We start from the raw sequence: 16,483 nt of genomic DNA, 5'->3' as shown, positions 1-16,483 counted from the left end.
CAAGAGACGCTAGAGGGTGGCCCCACGTGCTCGGTGCCCCAGGCCACCTGAGGGCAAGCCGGGTCTTCTGAGCAAATGCAGGTCGAGGATCCGAGCGTCAGAAGAATCTTGCTGGGAAGAATTCCGGAGCCCCTGCGTTCCCCAAAGGCTCGACTCTCTCTCATGTTAAGGAAATTGCGAGCTAATCTGACAAATACGCAGCAGAATCGCCTAGTGATTTATTTTTTCGTAGTTTATCTATCACCAAGAATTTAATTATTAGTTGCTTTCCTCCTCTCCTTCACCCAACCCGCCTCACAAGCAATAGCAATAGCCCTTAGACTTAAATGCTGCTTCACAGCCCTCTCTAAGCGGTTTACAGAATCAGTCACCCAACAATCTGGGTCCTCATTTCACCCACCATGGAAGGATGGAAGGCTGCGACAACCAAGGTGGTTGTTGTGGTGTCAATAAGAAAGGGAAGGTGCCTTGGATATGTTCACTGCCTTTGGAGGGAGGAAGAAGAGGAAAAGGAAAGAAAAAAGAGAAAAAGTTCTGCTGACAATCTTTGCAGAAGAGCTGCATCAGAACATCGGTAGCCAAAACTTGGGAGTCAGGGAGCAGCTTTGCCTATTTACAAAAAATTGATTAAAAGGCCGCCGCTTTTATTCACCAATTGCGTTATTTGGTAAAGCTGCTACCAGAAGCCGCCTGGTTAAGATCAGCAGAGCCTGGGGTAAACTGGCTGGGAATGAGGGGCTTGGATCCCACCCAGAGCCTCTGAAGGCGGCCCTTCAAGCGCTGCTGGATGCACTTCTTGTCAGTCCCATCCAGGAATTCTGCAGCAGTTCCTGGAGACTCCCCAGCTTTCCTGGACAAGCGTCTGCGAAGCCAGATGTGCCTGGAGTGGGGAGCCCCAGGAGAACCTCCAACACAGCTTCTTTGGAGAAGCCATTCAGGCCAAAGCAGGCTGGACTCCAATCCCCCTAATTCCCAGCCAGTTTGGGTGAGGACAGAGACAGCTAGGGCAAGGTCACCTGGGAAGATGTCCCAATGCAACCTAGAGACCGCCTGACCTGGCATCTCAGCTCCTCTTCTTGTCTGCCCCCCCACCACCATGGCCCTGGAAACTGTCGGGGTCCTTTGGCCACCTCTCCTCCTGCCCCCTCCCTCCGGCCTCCCTCCTGGGGCCGTGTGACGCTATCCAAGCCACGTGGAGGGGTTTTCCCTGCAGTGGGCAGGTAGCACCTTGTCATGTGCTTGGGAGGGAATGACACGCACACACACACACAAAGGATAATGACGGGAGAGAGCCTGAGAGAGCAACAAAAGGGAACGTGCGAAGCCGGTTTTCAGAGGTCCCATGACCCACCAGAAGAGATCAGAACCTGCTCTGACTCCAGCTGCCTTTTCACCCAGTTTCAACATCCCTGCAACCCAGTTAACCCCTTCGGCATCTGCCACTCACTCCGCCCTGGGTAGAATCCTCCTCTAGCTGCCAACATCAGGACCAGGAAGAGAGGGCAGGTTGCTGGCAGAGGAGGCCATCCTGCCAGGCCCTACTGGCAAGAAGGAGAGGATACATAGCGCTGCGCCCCCCCACCCCCACCCCCAGCAGTCTTCTGCCAGGCAGCGACTCGCTTTGAAATCAGGAAAAGTTCAGAGTGGGCAGAAACGGGCTTGGCAGGAAGAGGCTCTTTTCAATAATGGAATGAACTGGTCCTGGTCCGGGCACGGCCCCTGGAAAGGATGTTGCAATTGGGCTTTTTCTGGCAGACGGATTGGTGAACCTGCAAATCTACATCTCTCAGGGGCCGTTAGCACCCCAGGAGGCCCCTGTGACTTGTCCAGGCACGGGACACCCACAGGAAGAGACCCCTTACAGCTCCTGACTCTCTTCGCAGATGGCTTCGGACATCACACTAACAGAATAACAGAATGGGAAGGGACCTTGGAGGTCTTCTAGTCCATCCCCCTGCTCAGGCAGGAGACCCTATATCAAATCAGACAAATGTCTGTCCAGACTCTTCTTAAGAGCCTCCAGTGATGAAGCACCCACGACTTTTGAAGGCAAGGCGTCCCACTGGCTGATCGTTCTAACCATCAGGAAATGTCTCCTTAGTTCTGGGTTGCTTCTCACCTTGGTTGGTTTCCATCTGTTGTTTCTTGTCCTGCCTTCAGGTGCTGAATGATGGTTTCTTCTCCTCCTTTCTCCTTCTCCATTATGGGGGGAAAACCCACATTTCCCTCCTTCTCCCATTGCCCGGGGAAGAGCCATCCTTCCTATCCAGTAGGGAGGCTTCAGCAAAAGAGAGATCTAAATCAAGGCATTCCTGGCAGATGATTGTCCAGCCATCTCCCCGGGATCCCTGTTCCGGCCAAGGATTTTGCTCCTTTCTGGTTCTAAGATCCCTCCCTTTACCAAACCAGAATGGCCGAGTTCACGCATCATTTCCAAGCCAGCAACCCACATGTTGGGTCAGAGTGAAAACACCCCTATGGGGCGTTGAGGGGTTCTTTCATCCCAGCCTTCGTTAGCCAGCTTTGGATGTTAGCCATGTTCTTGGGGGGGCGGGGGAGTCACATGTCAGCTTGGCCACCGCTCAGCAGACTGGAAGGCTTCCCACTTCAACCCTTTTCTTCCTCACCTTCAGCCCACAAAACCTTCTTGAAACAAGAAATCCACTTTCGTGCATTTTATTCAAATTCTTCCCTTCTTCTGGGTCAAGCTGAGCTTGCTCACCACTTCCCAAGCGAAGGAATTGAGGGTTAGCAGCTTTGGGTGGATTTTGCTCCAAGTCTTGGCAATTCTTTGCCTAACCATCTCACTTATGTATCCCAGAGGGTGGGGGGAAATGGAACCCTTTTTTGGCAGGGACCAGTTTGGAGAGGTTTCCTCTCTTCCCTTCCTCTCAAGACCCCGGACGGGAACCTCCATTTCTTCTGCTTGGCCCGAACAGAGTCAATGCCTCCACAAAGCCACTAGATAGACCAAGTCAAGGGAAAACGCCACAGGATTCTTCTACAGAAGGTTGGAGAGAAACTCCCACTCACCCACAAACTGACACGTAACACAAATCCAACAAACGCAGTGCTTTTAATCTACCCTTGTCTTGTTGCTCTTCGGGGGGGGGGGAACTACAAAAAAGTATTAGTCTTAAACATAAGCTACAACACAAATACCTTTACAGGAAGTCTACAGGGCAAAAAAACCTGGATATTTCCTGCTTCTCCCTTGTTCCCAATTTGGTCCTTTTTCCTGCTTCCGTTCATTTTTTTTTCCAGCAAGCCTCTGTTGCTAAATAGCCTGGGGCTTTCCATTCCACTTCCTTTTTTGCCCTGGAGATCCTGGAGATCTGCTCACAGCTTTGCAACTGTCCAATCTATTCAAACTCCAGGGGAGATTCCACCCCCTCCCACAGTTTGTTTCAAATTGTGACTTTAAATCTTGATTTCTAAACGAGATTTATTTTCAATACCTTGATCTGAACTCATTGGTATGACTTTAAGTTTATCACCACCCTGAAAATCAATACATGTGAAAAAACCCACCACAGTGATGGTTAAAGCTGCAGAGTTCAAAGCTGTTAATTGATTGGATCCACACCACTTGGGATTAAATCACATTTTCTGTGCCGGCATTTAACGCAAGCATCCCTTTCTTTGCATTTGCTTGTGAGCAGGTTTATGCAGTGGAGACTTTCAATTTTCTTAATCTTCACCTTCCCAACAAGGGTTGGGTCATATAAAAGAAAGAGACATTATTATTATTATTTGGGGAGGGGCTTTTATAAACTGGTCTGGCTTGAGTATCTCTAAAGAACCTACTGGTAAGTAGTGCTGGTCTCCACTCCCCCAGCCCCAAATGGGCCAGGTAGGTAGGGTGGGCTATAATTTAATCGGGGAGGGAGAATGTTGTTTAAACAAGCCACATTGTGTGATCGCACATTGTTTCTGGATTTGGGCGTTCTACCTCAAAGAAAGGTTTGCATTTGTTTGAGGTTCAGGAATCTTGATTTTTATTTAAATACTTTCTAAGTTTGCCTCTCTTTTTTTTCTCCCTTACATCTGAAAGCATCTTGTTTTCCTTTTCATTTAAACCCCTGGAGAAAAAACAGGAAGACTCAGATGGATAAGAAAAAGAAACACTAAATACTTTATTGAGATTCTTTTCAAGAGCTTCCGTCTGAGTATTTAAAGGAACTGGGAAGTCTCTTTCTATCTGCATACACACATACAGGCACATTTATCAAATTCAGTTGCAAAATATGGACACTTTGGGGTTTCACAAAAGTCTTGATTGGGGGGAGTGTGGGGGGAGAGAAATCTCCCTAAACCAACAGAGTGGTTAAATCTCCTTCCATTGTGAGCTGCCTTTGTAGCCCATCATCCGTCTTATGCACTTCCTCTCCATCTGAGGAAGTTGTCAGCACAGCACTCTGAAAAAAGTCCAGGGCAACTTGAGATAGAAACACCCCTTTACGTCCAGGATAAGCCAAGATTAAACAGAAACTAAAATAGCAAGTTAATTCGTTGTCTGTAAGGAACTAGAGGAGGGGTGGTCCAACCTTGGCAACATTTAAGACTTGTGGACTTCAACCTCTGGAAATTGGAGTCCACAAGTCTTAGAACTGCTAGGGTTGGACACCCCAGAACCAGAGAAATAAAACGTGTGCTTTTTTAAAATATATATAGATAAAGTATTGGAAGGGTACAAAACCATTAGTTTTTTTAGGCAGCCACTAAACCTGGTTAGGATCCGTATTAGCCATCCAGTGAAAGTGAGAACCTTGCAAGAGTGATTGCATAGGCCACCCCTGTTGGACAACTAAGGAGGAAATGAGTACACTCAACTATTTCCCCAAGGGGAGGAGGGAAAAAAACTTGGAGTTTCCAGGCAGGTAACATCCCTGGGTATATAACAGGAGGCAGGTATCAAGGTGTCTCAGATCACTCCTCTTGCAACGGGCTTCTTGCTTCAGAGCGGCAGCTGAGAACTGAAAAGGGACTCGGAGCATCCTTCTCTGCCTCTTTCGCCAAGATGGTAAGAAGGCTGCCTCTGCCACCACCAGGTGTGCGAAGGAAATGCCTCCGGGCCAGTCGAACACCTGGCCAGGGATTCTGGGCAATTGGCCGGCGAAGTCAGCAAGGAGTGGATGGCCTCTGGGTCTGCCCACCTGCCAGTGGCGTGGCATGTGCTCGGATGTGCTTCAAGCACTCTGCACATGCTCAGCTCCAGAGGTGGCTAAGGCAAAGAGCTAGAATAGAATAGAATAGAATAGAATAGAATAGAATAGAATAGAATAGAATAGAATAGAATAGAATTTTTATTGACCAAGTGTGATTGGACACACAAGGAATTTGTCTTGGTGCATAGGCTCTCAGTGTACCTAAAAGAAAAGTTAACCTTTGTCAAGGTACAGCATTAGCTAAGAGCTAAGAGGAGGCTAAGGGCTGCAGATGAAGAGGGGAGTGGAAATGGGAGGTGGAGTCTTCTTCTCCTTCATCCATGGCTTTCGGGAAGCAGCCTTTAAAAAGGCAGAGCATCTCACGTTGCTAGCCGTCTAAAACTCAGATGACGCTCTCTGATCATAAAAATATATTGGCTTCTTTTCAATCGCCCTGGCCAGACAATTTTATGGTTGCATGCACAAAAGGAAGCAACAGAGGTTTATTCTTTAGAAAGTACGAAGGGCAGAGGCTTCCTGGAATGCTTTCCATTCAAAGACGGATAAGAAAATGTGCTTCAAGTTAACTGGGTTTGTACAGTTATAAACTTCACCCTGGAGGGAGAAACTTTGCGGTTTAATTCCTGATCACAAAGCTCAGGGAATGGGGATCAGTTAAGCAACAGTAGCTCCACTCAGAGATGACAAATACTCCTTTCTGTAGTAAACTTGATAGTCCCAAAGGTGCTTTTTCCTTGAGAACCGAAGAAGCTTCTTGGATGAGAAGTGAAACGTTTTCAAGGAAAAAAACCAAGAAAGTCTAGCTGCCTTTTGGAGAGAGAAAAAACCATCTTTGGGACAACCATGATCTGGATGAGTGAGACGCTCCATAGACAGATAAACTTGATCAAGAAATAACATCTCACTAAATTTGGGATGAGACTTTGGTGGGGGAAAGGAAAGAGTAGTGAAAAGCCGTCTTTAACTTCCGTTTGCCTCCCTTCTGGTCCCTCCAGTGGTCCCTCCTGGTTGCCCTTCTGTGCCTCGCCTGGGCAGATGCCAAGCACGTGGGGTGCTTCACCGCAGAGGAACTGGGGAACGACCCGATTCCGACGCAGTTTCGGAACTGGGTCTCCTTGTTGCAACACCAAGACTGTGTGCAGCTGGTCCCGTTCCTGGAGAATGAGCAGAGCAGCCGCCCCCACGCACGGAGGCATCACAGCCACAGCTGTCCGAACCTGAAGCTCCAGGATATGCAGACTGGCGAACTGCACAAGCGCTCCATCTCGCCCTGGACATACCAGTAAGCGCCTTGCATCATGAGTGGGAGGCAGCCTAGGAACCTGTGGAGCCATGGGAGGATGTTTGAAAGGCAGGGGCCAAGCTGGGATTGCCCTCAGTTTGCTCCCGTGTCTCCTTCTTTGTCCACCCCAGACCCTTCCCCTTTCCTGGCTGGGATTCCATCCATCCAGGTGTATCTGGATCTAAACAGCTATGATTTCTAAGAATCCTTGGGTTCGTCCCATTTCCAGAGGTCAAGGCTAACAATCCCCGTGATGGCTTGGCCCTCTTGGGGGATGGCATCTCCTTGGGGATCTCATGACTCAGAAAGGAGAAAGATTAACAGAGTTGGAAGGGCCCTTGTAGGTCATCTAGTCCAACTCCTACCCAAGTAGGAAACCCTACACCATTTCCCCAAGAGAAGCAGTGCTGTTGTGAACAGAACAGAACAAGTGCATCCTTCTGGGATATTGGGGGCCAAACGAGTCCTCCTTTTCCCATGTGGTTGGTCTGATCCAGCAGTGCATGGGTCTTCCCCCCAGACAGGTGCTCTCTTGCGCGTCCCCCAAAGCTTCTCTGACCAACCTTCCTTCTCCACTTCCCAGGAGATGTCTCGGCAAACAGACTGTCCTTGGGCAGGGCAGGGGAGACAGGGTGGCTTCTAACCGCCTTTCCTCTTCCTCTATTCCACAGCATTGATGAAGATGAGAACCGGTTCCCCCGCCTGCTGGCCTTCGCCAGGTGCAGCTGCAAAGGTTGCATCGATAGCATTTCAGGCCAGGAGACCACCTCCCTCAACTCGGTGGAAGTCTTCCAGAGAACCATGGTCTTTCGCCGTAAGGCCTGCCCGCAGAACAGCGGCAGCGTGGAGAGGTTCTTCTTCGAGAAGGATTACATCGACGTGCCCGTGGCCTGTACCTGTGCCTTCCCACGTTATAGCAGCTGAGCAGACTCCAGGCTGGTCCCTGGGGCTTCGGTCCGCGTCCCTCATTCCTCCAGCTTCCTCAGGAACAGTTGTCTTTGTTTTAAAGAATTGGTGCTTTGCAGCCGGTGGCTGCCACCCCCCTCCTCTGGGGAGGGCAAGGCTGGCCTGGACCCCCCCTCCCCTCCCCTCGAGGGGCCATCCAGCCAGAAGCTCCTTAAAAAGCATTTTACTCTCTTAAGGAGATACCAACAGATGAAAAGGAATGCTTGCTTATTTATTTGTATTTATGTTAACGTATTTTTGAGATGTTCAAGTGCTTCAAGCTATTATATTTATTACTCCTGATGAAAGTCGCACCAATTGGCAGAAGAAGCCTTCCCTACACCTTTGTGTCCCTTTTGTGGGGGGGAAGTATTCTTTCCTGTCCCAGGGCCACCCCAGCACCCCAACATTCTGAGCCTGCACAAGGCAGGGCGAGCCCTGATCTGCCTTCCAGGGTGTGTGTTGGGGATCTTCTGGGTCTCCTTCTCAGAAGGGAGATGTTGGATGTGAGGCTCTGCCTTTGTTTTATCTCGAAGGTGGGCTGAGCTGGGACCTGGCTGGCCCCCAACCCTCCCCCCAAAATCCCAGGAGCTGCTATGACTGGATTGTAGCAGGTCCCTTCCTGGTCTTCCCCAGGTGGCTCTCTTGGCTGAGCTTCACAGGTGCTCCCTGGGATAAACCTGGTTGGGGGTGGGGTGCGTTGCCCTCAATCTGGGTTTGCCTCCCACCCATTTATTTCTTTGTTCTAATGACCTTTGCTCCCCTCTTGTATTGTAAAGTGATTTAAATTATTGGATTATTTATATGTATTTATTGTAATGTGATACAATATTTATTGTTCCTTGGGATTGGACTCCCTGCATTAATAAAGATTTTATTTCTGTACTGAAAGCAGCCGATTCAGATTCCTTTATTCGTAACAGGGGAGCCTGATGGATAATCTCAGAGACAAGTGGCAGTTCTCAGTCCCCGCTCTTCCTCAAAGGCACCAAGGTTGGGGGGTTGCGATTTTGGGGTTGTTTTGATAATGACAATCAAGGTGATGATTTCTCAGCCGCTTTCAACCTAGCTGGATGGAGCAAGGTATTATTTTATAGCAAACAGATAAATAAATTGCAACGTTCTCAAAACTGGTTTATTGAACTGGTTAAAATAAGCAAGGGGGCAATTTGATTTCACATGTTAAATTGAGGAATTTAATAAAGCACTGTAAGTCCAGATAAAATACAGCAAACACAGGAGGGGTGGTAAGATTAATTCATTCCTTTAAAAAATGATGCTTCTGGGAATATTTGACTAAAACCCAATGCAAGATTTGTAGAAACAGGGTCTTTCGGGTTCTCTTTGAAAAGAAGAAATGCTCAGAGATGAAATGAGATGGAGAAAAAGACCGCAGGAATGACTTAAAAGACAGAATAAGAGCAACAGCCAAGGGGAAGCGATGGGGGACGGTTTCAGCAGAGTTTGGGGCAAAAACTTTGGGGAAAGGGAGCAGAAGTCATGGGGTGGCCTGAGAAGGGTGGGTATAAAAGTCCTGCTCTCTTGTGGGCTGACCTGAGGGGCAAAATAAGATAGGGAGGAAGGAAGGAAGAGGAGAGCGAGAGAAAGGCTGGGGGCTGGGGGGAGACAGGGAGACGGAAGGGGGTGCTTGATCCCGAGATAGGGTGTCTTCTAAGGGGGAAGAGATGAAGCCAAGAACTTTGCTGGTGTGGCCAGGTCTGATGTGATCCAAAGAAAGCTTTGGAATCACTTTTCATTTCACCATTTCAAACTTTTCTTTAAATCTTTTCAAGTTTAAATCCAGCCTCAGAAAACTGGATTTAAAACTAATTTCCATTCTTTTTTCATCCTTTGGGCTTAAACTCCGTATCAGCTATGATGTGGCGATTATTGGCATGCAAGCCCTGCCTGTTTCAAGCACACATGGGGAGGTCAGCAGGGGACAAGGGAGGAAACCTAAGAGAAAGACCACAGAAGGCCCCCAAGGGGCTTGCAGGAGTTCAGGTAGAGCCCTCTCCTCCTGCTTGGGAAAGATCTGGCCCAAGTTTCAATCCTGGAGGGTGTCTCCCATGCCTTGGTCAAGCAGTAGTGGAGCCTCCCCCTCCGACTGCAGTCTATCTGATGGGGGAGACTCCTAAGGAAGGACTTCAATCGGATTTTCATGGCCAGTTGGCTCTTCCTCCTTTGGCTTCTTCCGGGCTTCTGCAGGGGGTCGGGGGGGTGGGTTGCTGGGGGGGTGCTTAATGGTGCCTCCTACTTGGGGTCGCTCTTGAGGCTTTGCTTCAATGGGGCGCCACTCTTCGCCACGTATGGCAGCCTGACAAATAAAACCAGAGAAAGGAAGGAAAATTAGGCAATGCTGACTTTCAACATCTGGGGAAAACCCAAATAAGATAAATATCAAATATCTACAGTCAGGGCATCCAACCTTGGCCACTTTAAGGCTTGTGGACTTCAACTCCCAGAATTCCCCAGCGAAACTTTGCATTTTCATCATTTATTCACTGGGTTCAGGGTGGTTTGGAAATGCAGCCAACCAAATACTAATTGACAAATATCATTTTAGACCCAAAGATGCGCAGCATACCCATTTCATGTCACCTTGTCTTCAAAAAATATTTTTATTTAAATATCCTAGCCGTTCCAGCCAGCAGATGGCGCAAGAGGACCGCCAAAGGCTTTTCCCTACCTTGCACAGGTAAAGTCCCTTTGTCACCTGAAAGGTCTACCTTAAAACTTTGGCTAAGTTAAATAGACAAACTGACTTAACTCAAGAACAACCCACTACATCTTCAGTGGCTATTAATGAGCATTAAAGGAGTGGCGTCCTTTAGAATATTTTTTTTTTACAAAGGGAGAATGGATCTTCTACAGGTAACTTCTCAGAATTATATATTTTTATACTTTATCTATCTCTCTGTCCAAAATCCTCCATAAAAATTCTCCTTCAAAAGAAGGAGAAATGAAAACTAATTATGGGAACCACAATTATAGACTAATCTGATGGCCACTTACCAGTAAGTAGATGCCACTTGCTATGGCCAGGCAAACGGTGCCAAGGATCGTGGCTAGCAAATACCCTGCAGGAATGGCCAGGCTGCCAAAACAAAAGTTTGAAGGAGAAGAAGGTTAGCTAGGAATGCGGCCCCTGTGATTATGAGAACAACTATTTAATTTGGCAAGGTTTGAGTTTGGCTCTCCAGAAAACCTTAAATGACCAATGCTATCAAATCACTTCCAAAGGGAGTTCCACCAACTGTCACCCAGCTGATTTTACAACCTTTTTTTGCATCAGTCACTAAGTGAAGCCATTGGGGGTGGGGGTTGCAGAAACTGGAAATTAACACCGGTTTCGGGGGGGGGAGTCATAAACCCCAGTCATGTGACCACAAGATACGGCAAATGGCCATAAATGTGGACTGTGGAGAGAGGCAGAGGTCATAACTTTGAAACTGGGTCATAAATAGCTTTGGGGGGGGGGTGTCTGTCATCAGTTCAAACTGTTGCTAAACAACCGGCCCTGAGTCAAGGACTACCTGTCAATATCTTCACCCTCCTTCACATCCACAACCTTAAACCCTGAGCAGGAAATCCTGCCCTGAGTTGGTGGATGTGCCCAAGTCTGAAAATGGTTGGGATGCAAATTACCACGCGTGGAGAACAGCTCGGACATAATAATTCCTCGTTAGGGGTCCACAGGTCTTCACAGCTGCTGTGAAATACTTTTGGCCACTGCGGGAAATCAGAATAAAGAGACAGCCAAAGAAGAAAGCACAGATTAGACACTGAGTTCAAGGGAAGAAGCATTTTGTGATACTCCAAAAAGCCCACCCTTTTCCGTACATTTTATCAGATCCAGAATAATAACAAGAGTAGCAGAGTTGGAAGGGACCTTGGAAGTCTTCTAGTCCCACCTATTGCTTAAGCAGGAGACCCTCTACCATATTCCAGACCAGTGACTGTCCAGTCTCTTCTTAAAAACCTCCAGTGATGGACATCCACAATTTCTGGAGCCAAGTGGTCCCACTGGTTAATTGTTCTCACTGTCAGGAAGTTTCTCCTTTTCTAGGGTGCTTCTCTCCTTGCTTCTTGTCTTGATAAACGCAACAGGGCTACCCTAATTTCACCCTGTAGATTCCCTCAACTCATACTTTTAAAACCATCCAGGTTGACCTGGACATCCTCCATTTACATCGTTTACCCTGTAAGTATAAGTAGCAGAGAAGAGTAGAGAATAATCACATCCTTCTGTCCCTGATATAACATAAAGGTCTTTTTTTTCGCAGCATGAGGACTAGAAGCTTCATCTTTGTTTTAGAGAAAGCTGTGTTTCCCAGCAGGCTGAGTTCTTCGCCAGCCCCAGGTCTGCAACTGAGGGCCTTTTTTACAGTCAAGAAACGCAATACTCACCATCTTTCTAGAGTAGATCCTTTTTTCCTTTTTCCTCGGGGATACTCCAAAAAGCAAACAAACACCCCCGCAACTCTTTAGACAAAAATGTTAAGGACAAAAATGAGGATTCTCTTTAAGGTTTCTCCAAGATAGCGAAGAGAGACCAAGAAAAGAGTTCAGGACTGCAAGAAACAACCACAGGCACAATGGCGAAATCTAAATTTCTTTCCTACCGGTTCCGTAGGTGTGGCTTGGAGGGGGTCATGTGACTGGGTGGGCGTGGCTATGTGACTGGGGGCTCAAAAGACAGAAACTCACTAACAATGTCCTGCTGGAGCAGGGTTGGACTAGATGACCTCCAGGTCCCTTCCAGCCCTGGATTAACCTCTGAAGCTGCGTCTACTGCCAGGTTTGTAGTCCTTCCTTCCTTCCTCTCCTTTTTCCTCCCTCCCTCCTTCCTTCCTTCTTTCTCTTTCTTTTCTTTCTTTCTTTCTTTCTTTCTTTTTCTCTCTCTGTCTCTCAAATGAACCCCCCACCCCCACCCCATTTTTTGCCTAGCAGGCTTCAGCTTTTTTACCTTTTTAAAAATGCTTTTAAAAGTAAAAAGAAAGGGAGGGGGGCTCTGATGATCACGTGGCTCAGCTTGGGGGGGGGAGGGATTTTTTGCTACCGGTTCTCTGAACTACCTGCTGCCATCGCTACCGGATTGGCTGATCCGGTCTGAATCGGGAGCATTTCACTCCTGCACAGGCAGTTAATTTGAAGCAGGAGGAAGCATTTGGGGCAGAAACCAGTTGACTCATAATTTAGGAAGGGCCGGACCCATTTCCCCGCATGCCCAGGGTCCATGCCAGCCCCAGTATGGGAGAAAGACAAGGAAGAGAAGGGGGGGGGAGCATCTTATAGAAACGAACTAGGCAGTGAGAGGGAAAAGTCCCTTCCAAGCAAGAGGGGCTGCATACAAATTGAAGAAAGAAATAAGAAGCAAAGAAGGCCTGCTGCCCCCTCCATCCAAGGACAGAGCATTAAGAGCATCTCTTGTGGGGGGGAGGGAAAGAGATGGAAGGGAAGAAAAATGGGGCCTCTGACCAGCCAAGAGGCTTGACTGGGTTGGGCTGGCTGAGTGGGAGATACCTGGGACCTAAATCTTGCCACAATTCCTACTTCCTTTTTGCTGGTGGTCCTTCTACCAGCATCCTTCCATTTGTCTTTTGGAACCTGAGAGAAGCCATCCTTCACACAGGATTCCCAAGGACTGGGGCTGATCATCCAGCTTCTTTTTGCCAGTCTAAAAACCCACAGTGGCTCCAGATGGGGTACCATGGGGCGAATTTAGTCCCGTCTGTCATGCCCAGATTCTTGTGTATTCTTTCACAAACCCTGGCTTTAGCCCCGTGGGTGAACCCACCCACCCCCGCCCCCAATGTGGGCTCTCTTCCTCGTGATCTAGCTGTGCTCCTGCTGGCCTCGCCTTTATCGCTCTTCTTCCTCTCTAAAACTTTGCAGAAAAGCCCAAAGAGCATAGCAGCCACAGACAAAAATGCAATTTCCTGGACCCTGTTTGGCCAACAGGACCTGACCTTCATTCTTCCAACGTACTCACAGCCACAACATTTCCAAATTCTTCAACCACAAACATTCCAAATTTTGTAATCAGTCTCTGCAAGAAGCAAAGCTGTCTAGCTTCCTTAATTTTTCTACTTTCTGTCCTGGAACACATCCATCATTCGAACACATAACCAACATCTAACATGTTGAATATTTATTTATTTGTATCCTGCCTTCATTATTTCTACAACTAACTCAAGGCAGTAAACATATCCAACACACTTTCCTCATCTTATTTTCCTCACCACAACAACAACTTGTGAGGTGGGTTAGGCTGAGAATGATTGATCCAAAGTCACCCAAATGACTTTCATGACAAAGGCAGAACTTAACATACAGACTCCTTTTAATACAGATGTAATTTTAAAATAGATATAGGCAATCCAGGTGTTATTTGTCCTAGCAGGCTGCAGGGGAATAGAATTTATACAATTATTTTCACAAAAGGATACATTGCATAAACTGCAATCTCCCACCTTTTGAATTGGCCTGAAACAGCCACGATGCCACCAGTCACTAAAACTAAAAAAAGAGAGAGAGAGAGAGAGAGAATTATTTTTTGTTTGTGATTATTCACTTTCTATCCACAATGAACTTTTCAGATCCAAAATTAAGCAAACTGGGAACTTGTGTCAACTCCTGAGCCCGTGTGAAACGGCAGGTCTTTGTCAGCACCTGGAGAGGAAAGTTGTGGATATACATGTTTTACAAATTACTAACTTTGCTTTTAATCTTCTTGTAGTTCAAAAGAAACAGGTCTACAGGTAGTGCTTAACGTACGACCACAAGGAGCTCAAAATTTCTGTTGCTAAGTCAGACAGTTGTTATAGCAACAGCACTTAAGACTTATATACCACTTCACAGGGCTTTTACAGCCTGCTCTAAGTGGTTATATGAGTTTTGCCCCATTTTATGACCTTTCTTGTCAGCTGTTAAGTGAATCACTGCAGTTGTTAAGTTGGTGACATGGTTGCTAAGTGAATCTAGATTCCCCGTTGATTTTGCTCATCGGAAGTTGCAAGAGATGGGTGGGCAGCAGTGCTCCTCTGTGCTGCAACATTCAGCTGTAGGCGTGGATGGTGGTGGTGGATCAGGATCCTGGACTGGGCTGGACTGGGGGTCTTTTCTGCCCCCTTCCCGTGGTGTTAGGATTCAGTGCAGGCACAGAAACGCAGGCAGCTGCTTTGCTTGGCTGCCCCCTTAGAAGGAGGAAGAAGCCAAAAGGAGAAGTGAGAGCTGCCTCCTGCAGAGGTTCGACAGGGGAGGCCGCGCACAGGTTGTTCTCCTGCCAAGATCTGGCCCAGTGCTTGGCGTGAGCTCCTGTCCACTCGCCTGGGCCAACGCGGGTGTCCAGTTCACCAGCCAAGCCCCACAGAGGGCAGAATGACTTTTAAGATTTCAAGGAATGTTGAAATCTCTCCTTAAAAAATTGGGGGGGGGATATTTGGCGGATTCTAGCGGAATATGGCACAGGTTGCAGTAACAAAGCAGTGCCCCTTGGCTCACTTGGGCAGGTTACCTGCCCGTTAATTTAGCCAGCCACTTTCCGGTGTGAAGCCCTGAAGTTGGGCTGTGATTATGGCTGGAGGACAGGGGAGGCAGGGGGGCCCTTCTTTTTGGGTATGCCCCTCCTTTCCATCCCCCAAAGGAGCTTGGTCCCCTTCTTCCACCCCTTCGGAGCCAAAGGGCCCAAAAGGACGTGCTGGTTCCACCCTCAGCAATGGCCCCACTTTCTTCTTCCAAACTTCCTTCCCCTTTTTTTCATGGTTCCACTTCCTCCCTCCTGTTCTCTTGCAATCGAAAGCAAGACTTTCTCTCTTCAGGGCCGGCCAAGCGTTCAATGGGGGGGGAACTTCTTCCTTCCCACTTTACAAGGGGGAAAGATGGGGTCAAAGGCTGAGGGTCCAGGGCGACGGCCAAGAATGCGTTCCTGTCTCTGCAGGCCACGAAAGCCGATTGCTAAACACCCCACGCAGCCCTGAAGCTCGCGCGAAAGACAACTGTGGCCGCACCTGAACCTGCCTCGCACCTGGACTCCTCCCCTCCTCTCACAGACGGTGGGGGGAGGGAGGGAGGGAGGGAGGGAGGGACGGGTTGCATCTTTAAGCAAAGCTACCGGGACCTTCGTTTCGGCCGATCTTGCGCCCATCCACGTCTGGCTCGACTCCAAATCCCATCTGCCCGTGGCTGATGGTCAGGGATCATGGGATCTAGGCCTGGAGGGAGACGGGGGGGGGGCGTCCCTCTTTCCACTCACGTCCCTGTTCTAAATGCCCGCAACGTTTACCCCACGGGAAAGCGGAGGTTGGGGGGGGGAGGGGGAGGCAGAGAAAATTTCTGGAAACTTTGTAGTTTAGAATTTGTCATTTGAAACTTTGTAATTTACAAACTGTAGCACAAGAAAGAAAGATGTGGGGGGGGGGGAGAGAGAGAGAGAGAGAAAGCCCCAAGAACTTAGCCACCAAGGGGGAGGGAGAGAAAGCCTGCGCCCCCTCCCCTCCTCTCCCCTCCGCCCGGCCTTCCTCCCGCCACACGCGCGCTCTGCCCGGGCTCAGAGGCTCCGTCCGTCCCCCGCGAGACTCACTCAGCCCGGAGGCCAGCGCCTGCTCGTTCGCCCACATGGCCCACTCGATGCGCCCCATCGCGCCGCCGCCGCCGCCGCAACTCAGCCGGCGCCCGGGCCAGCAGGCGGGAAGGCAGGGCGGAGGGGGCAGGCGGGGGGGGGTCGCGGCTACGTCCTTCCTGCTCCTCCTCTGGCGGCCCAGCCAGCAACGCCCCGGGGACTTTCCTCGCCGCCCCGCCGGTCGGAGGCAGCCCGGACGGCGCTGGGAAGGAGGTCCGGGGAAGGCCGGACGGCGCGGCGTCCCCGCGGGAGGAGCTGGAAGAAGAGGCGGCATCCGCGGCTGCAGGGGAAGCGCCCCTTCCCTGGGTTCTTGCGTGCAAAGAGCGGCGGCGGCACGAAGAGCAGCAGCAGCAACGAGGTTTCGGTCCCTTGGAGCCACCGAAGTCGGGATTTTGTGCAAGGGCCAGAATTCGGCTCTATCCAGGCGTGGCTGGACTCCAAATCCCATCTGCCTGTGGCTGATGG

At 49.2% G+C, this 16,483-nt stretch overlaps 2 protein-coding genes across 3 annotated transcripts; one reads left to right on the top strand and one right to left on the bottom strand.

Moving 5' to 3' along the window:
• The first annotated feature begins 3,136 nt into the window (after positions 1 to 3,136).
• On the top strand, positions 3,137 to 8,248 carry IL17C (interleukin 17C). The gene is made up of 3 exons (XM_058155155.1): positions 3,137 to 5,023; positions 6,164 to 6,450; positions 7,122 to 8,248. The coding sequence occupies exons 1-3, from the start codon at positions 5,021 to 5,023 to the stop codon at positions 7,372 to 7,374; spliced, it is 543 nt and encodes a 180-aa protein (XP_058011138.1). The 5' UTR covers positions 3,137 to 5,020; the 3' UTR covers positions 7,375 to 8,248.
• A 268-nt stretch (positions 8,249 to 8,516) lies between these two features.
• LOC131184126 (cytochrome b-245 light chain) lies at positions 8,517 to 16,290 on the bottom strand. 2 transcript variants are annotated; one of them, XM_058155139.1, is made up of 6 exons: positions 15,980 to 16,290; positions 13,872 to 13,917; positions 11,806 to 11,880; positions 11,044 to 11,127; positions 10,411 to 10,492; positions 8,517 to 9,712 (listed from the first exon to the last, which is right to left on the bottom strand). In XM_058155139.1, exons 1-6 carry the CDS (start codon positions 16,035 to 16,037, stop codon positions 9,530 to 9,532), a joined length of 528 nt encoding a protein of 175 aa, XP_058011122.1. In that variant the 5' UTR covers positions 16,038 to 16,290; the 3' UTR covers positions 8,517 to 9,529. The 2 variants fall into 2 exon arrangements, with proteins under 2 accessions (XP_058011122.1, XP_058011121.1); XM_058155138.1 differs by having other exon boundaries at positions 13,848 to 13,917; positions 15,980 to 16,270.
• Between the last annotated feature and the right edge of the window lie 193 nt (positions 16,291 to 16,483).

This window comes from Ahaetulla prasina, chromosome 12 (genome assembly GCF_028640845.1).
Source record: "Ahaetulla prasina isolate Xishuangbanna chromosome 12, ASM2864084v1, whole genome shotgun sequence".
Lineage (NCBI taxonomy): Eukaryota > Metazoa > Chordata > Lepidosauria > Squamata > Colubridae > Ahaetulla > Ahaetulla prasina.
This window is presented reverse-complemented; position numbering and strand designations above follow the sequence as displayed.

Coding starts and splice junctions, on each gene's coding strand:
- IL17C (XM_058155155.1), top strand. Junction 6,451..7,121: donor ATCTCGCCCTGGACATACCA/GTAAGCGCCTTG, acceptor TCTATTCCACAG/CATTGATGAAGATGAGAACC.
- LOC131184126 (XM_058155138.1), bottom strand. CDS start 16,037: ATGGGGCGCATCGAGTGGGCCATGTGGGCGAACGAGCAGGCGCTGGCC. Junction 13,918..15,979: donor GGCGCTGGCCTCCGGGCTGA/GTGAGTCTCGCG, acceptor CTCTTTTTTTAG/TTTTAGTGACTGGTGGCATC. Junction 9,713..10,410: donor CAAGTGGCATCTACTTACTG/GTAAGTGGCCAT, acceptor TTTATTTGTCAG/GCTGCCATACGTGGCGAAGA.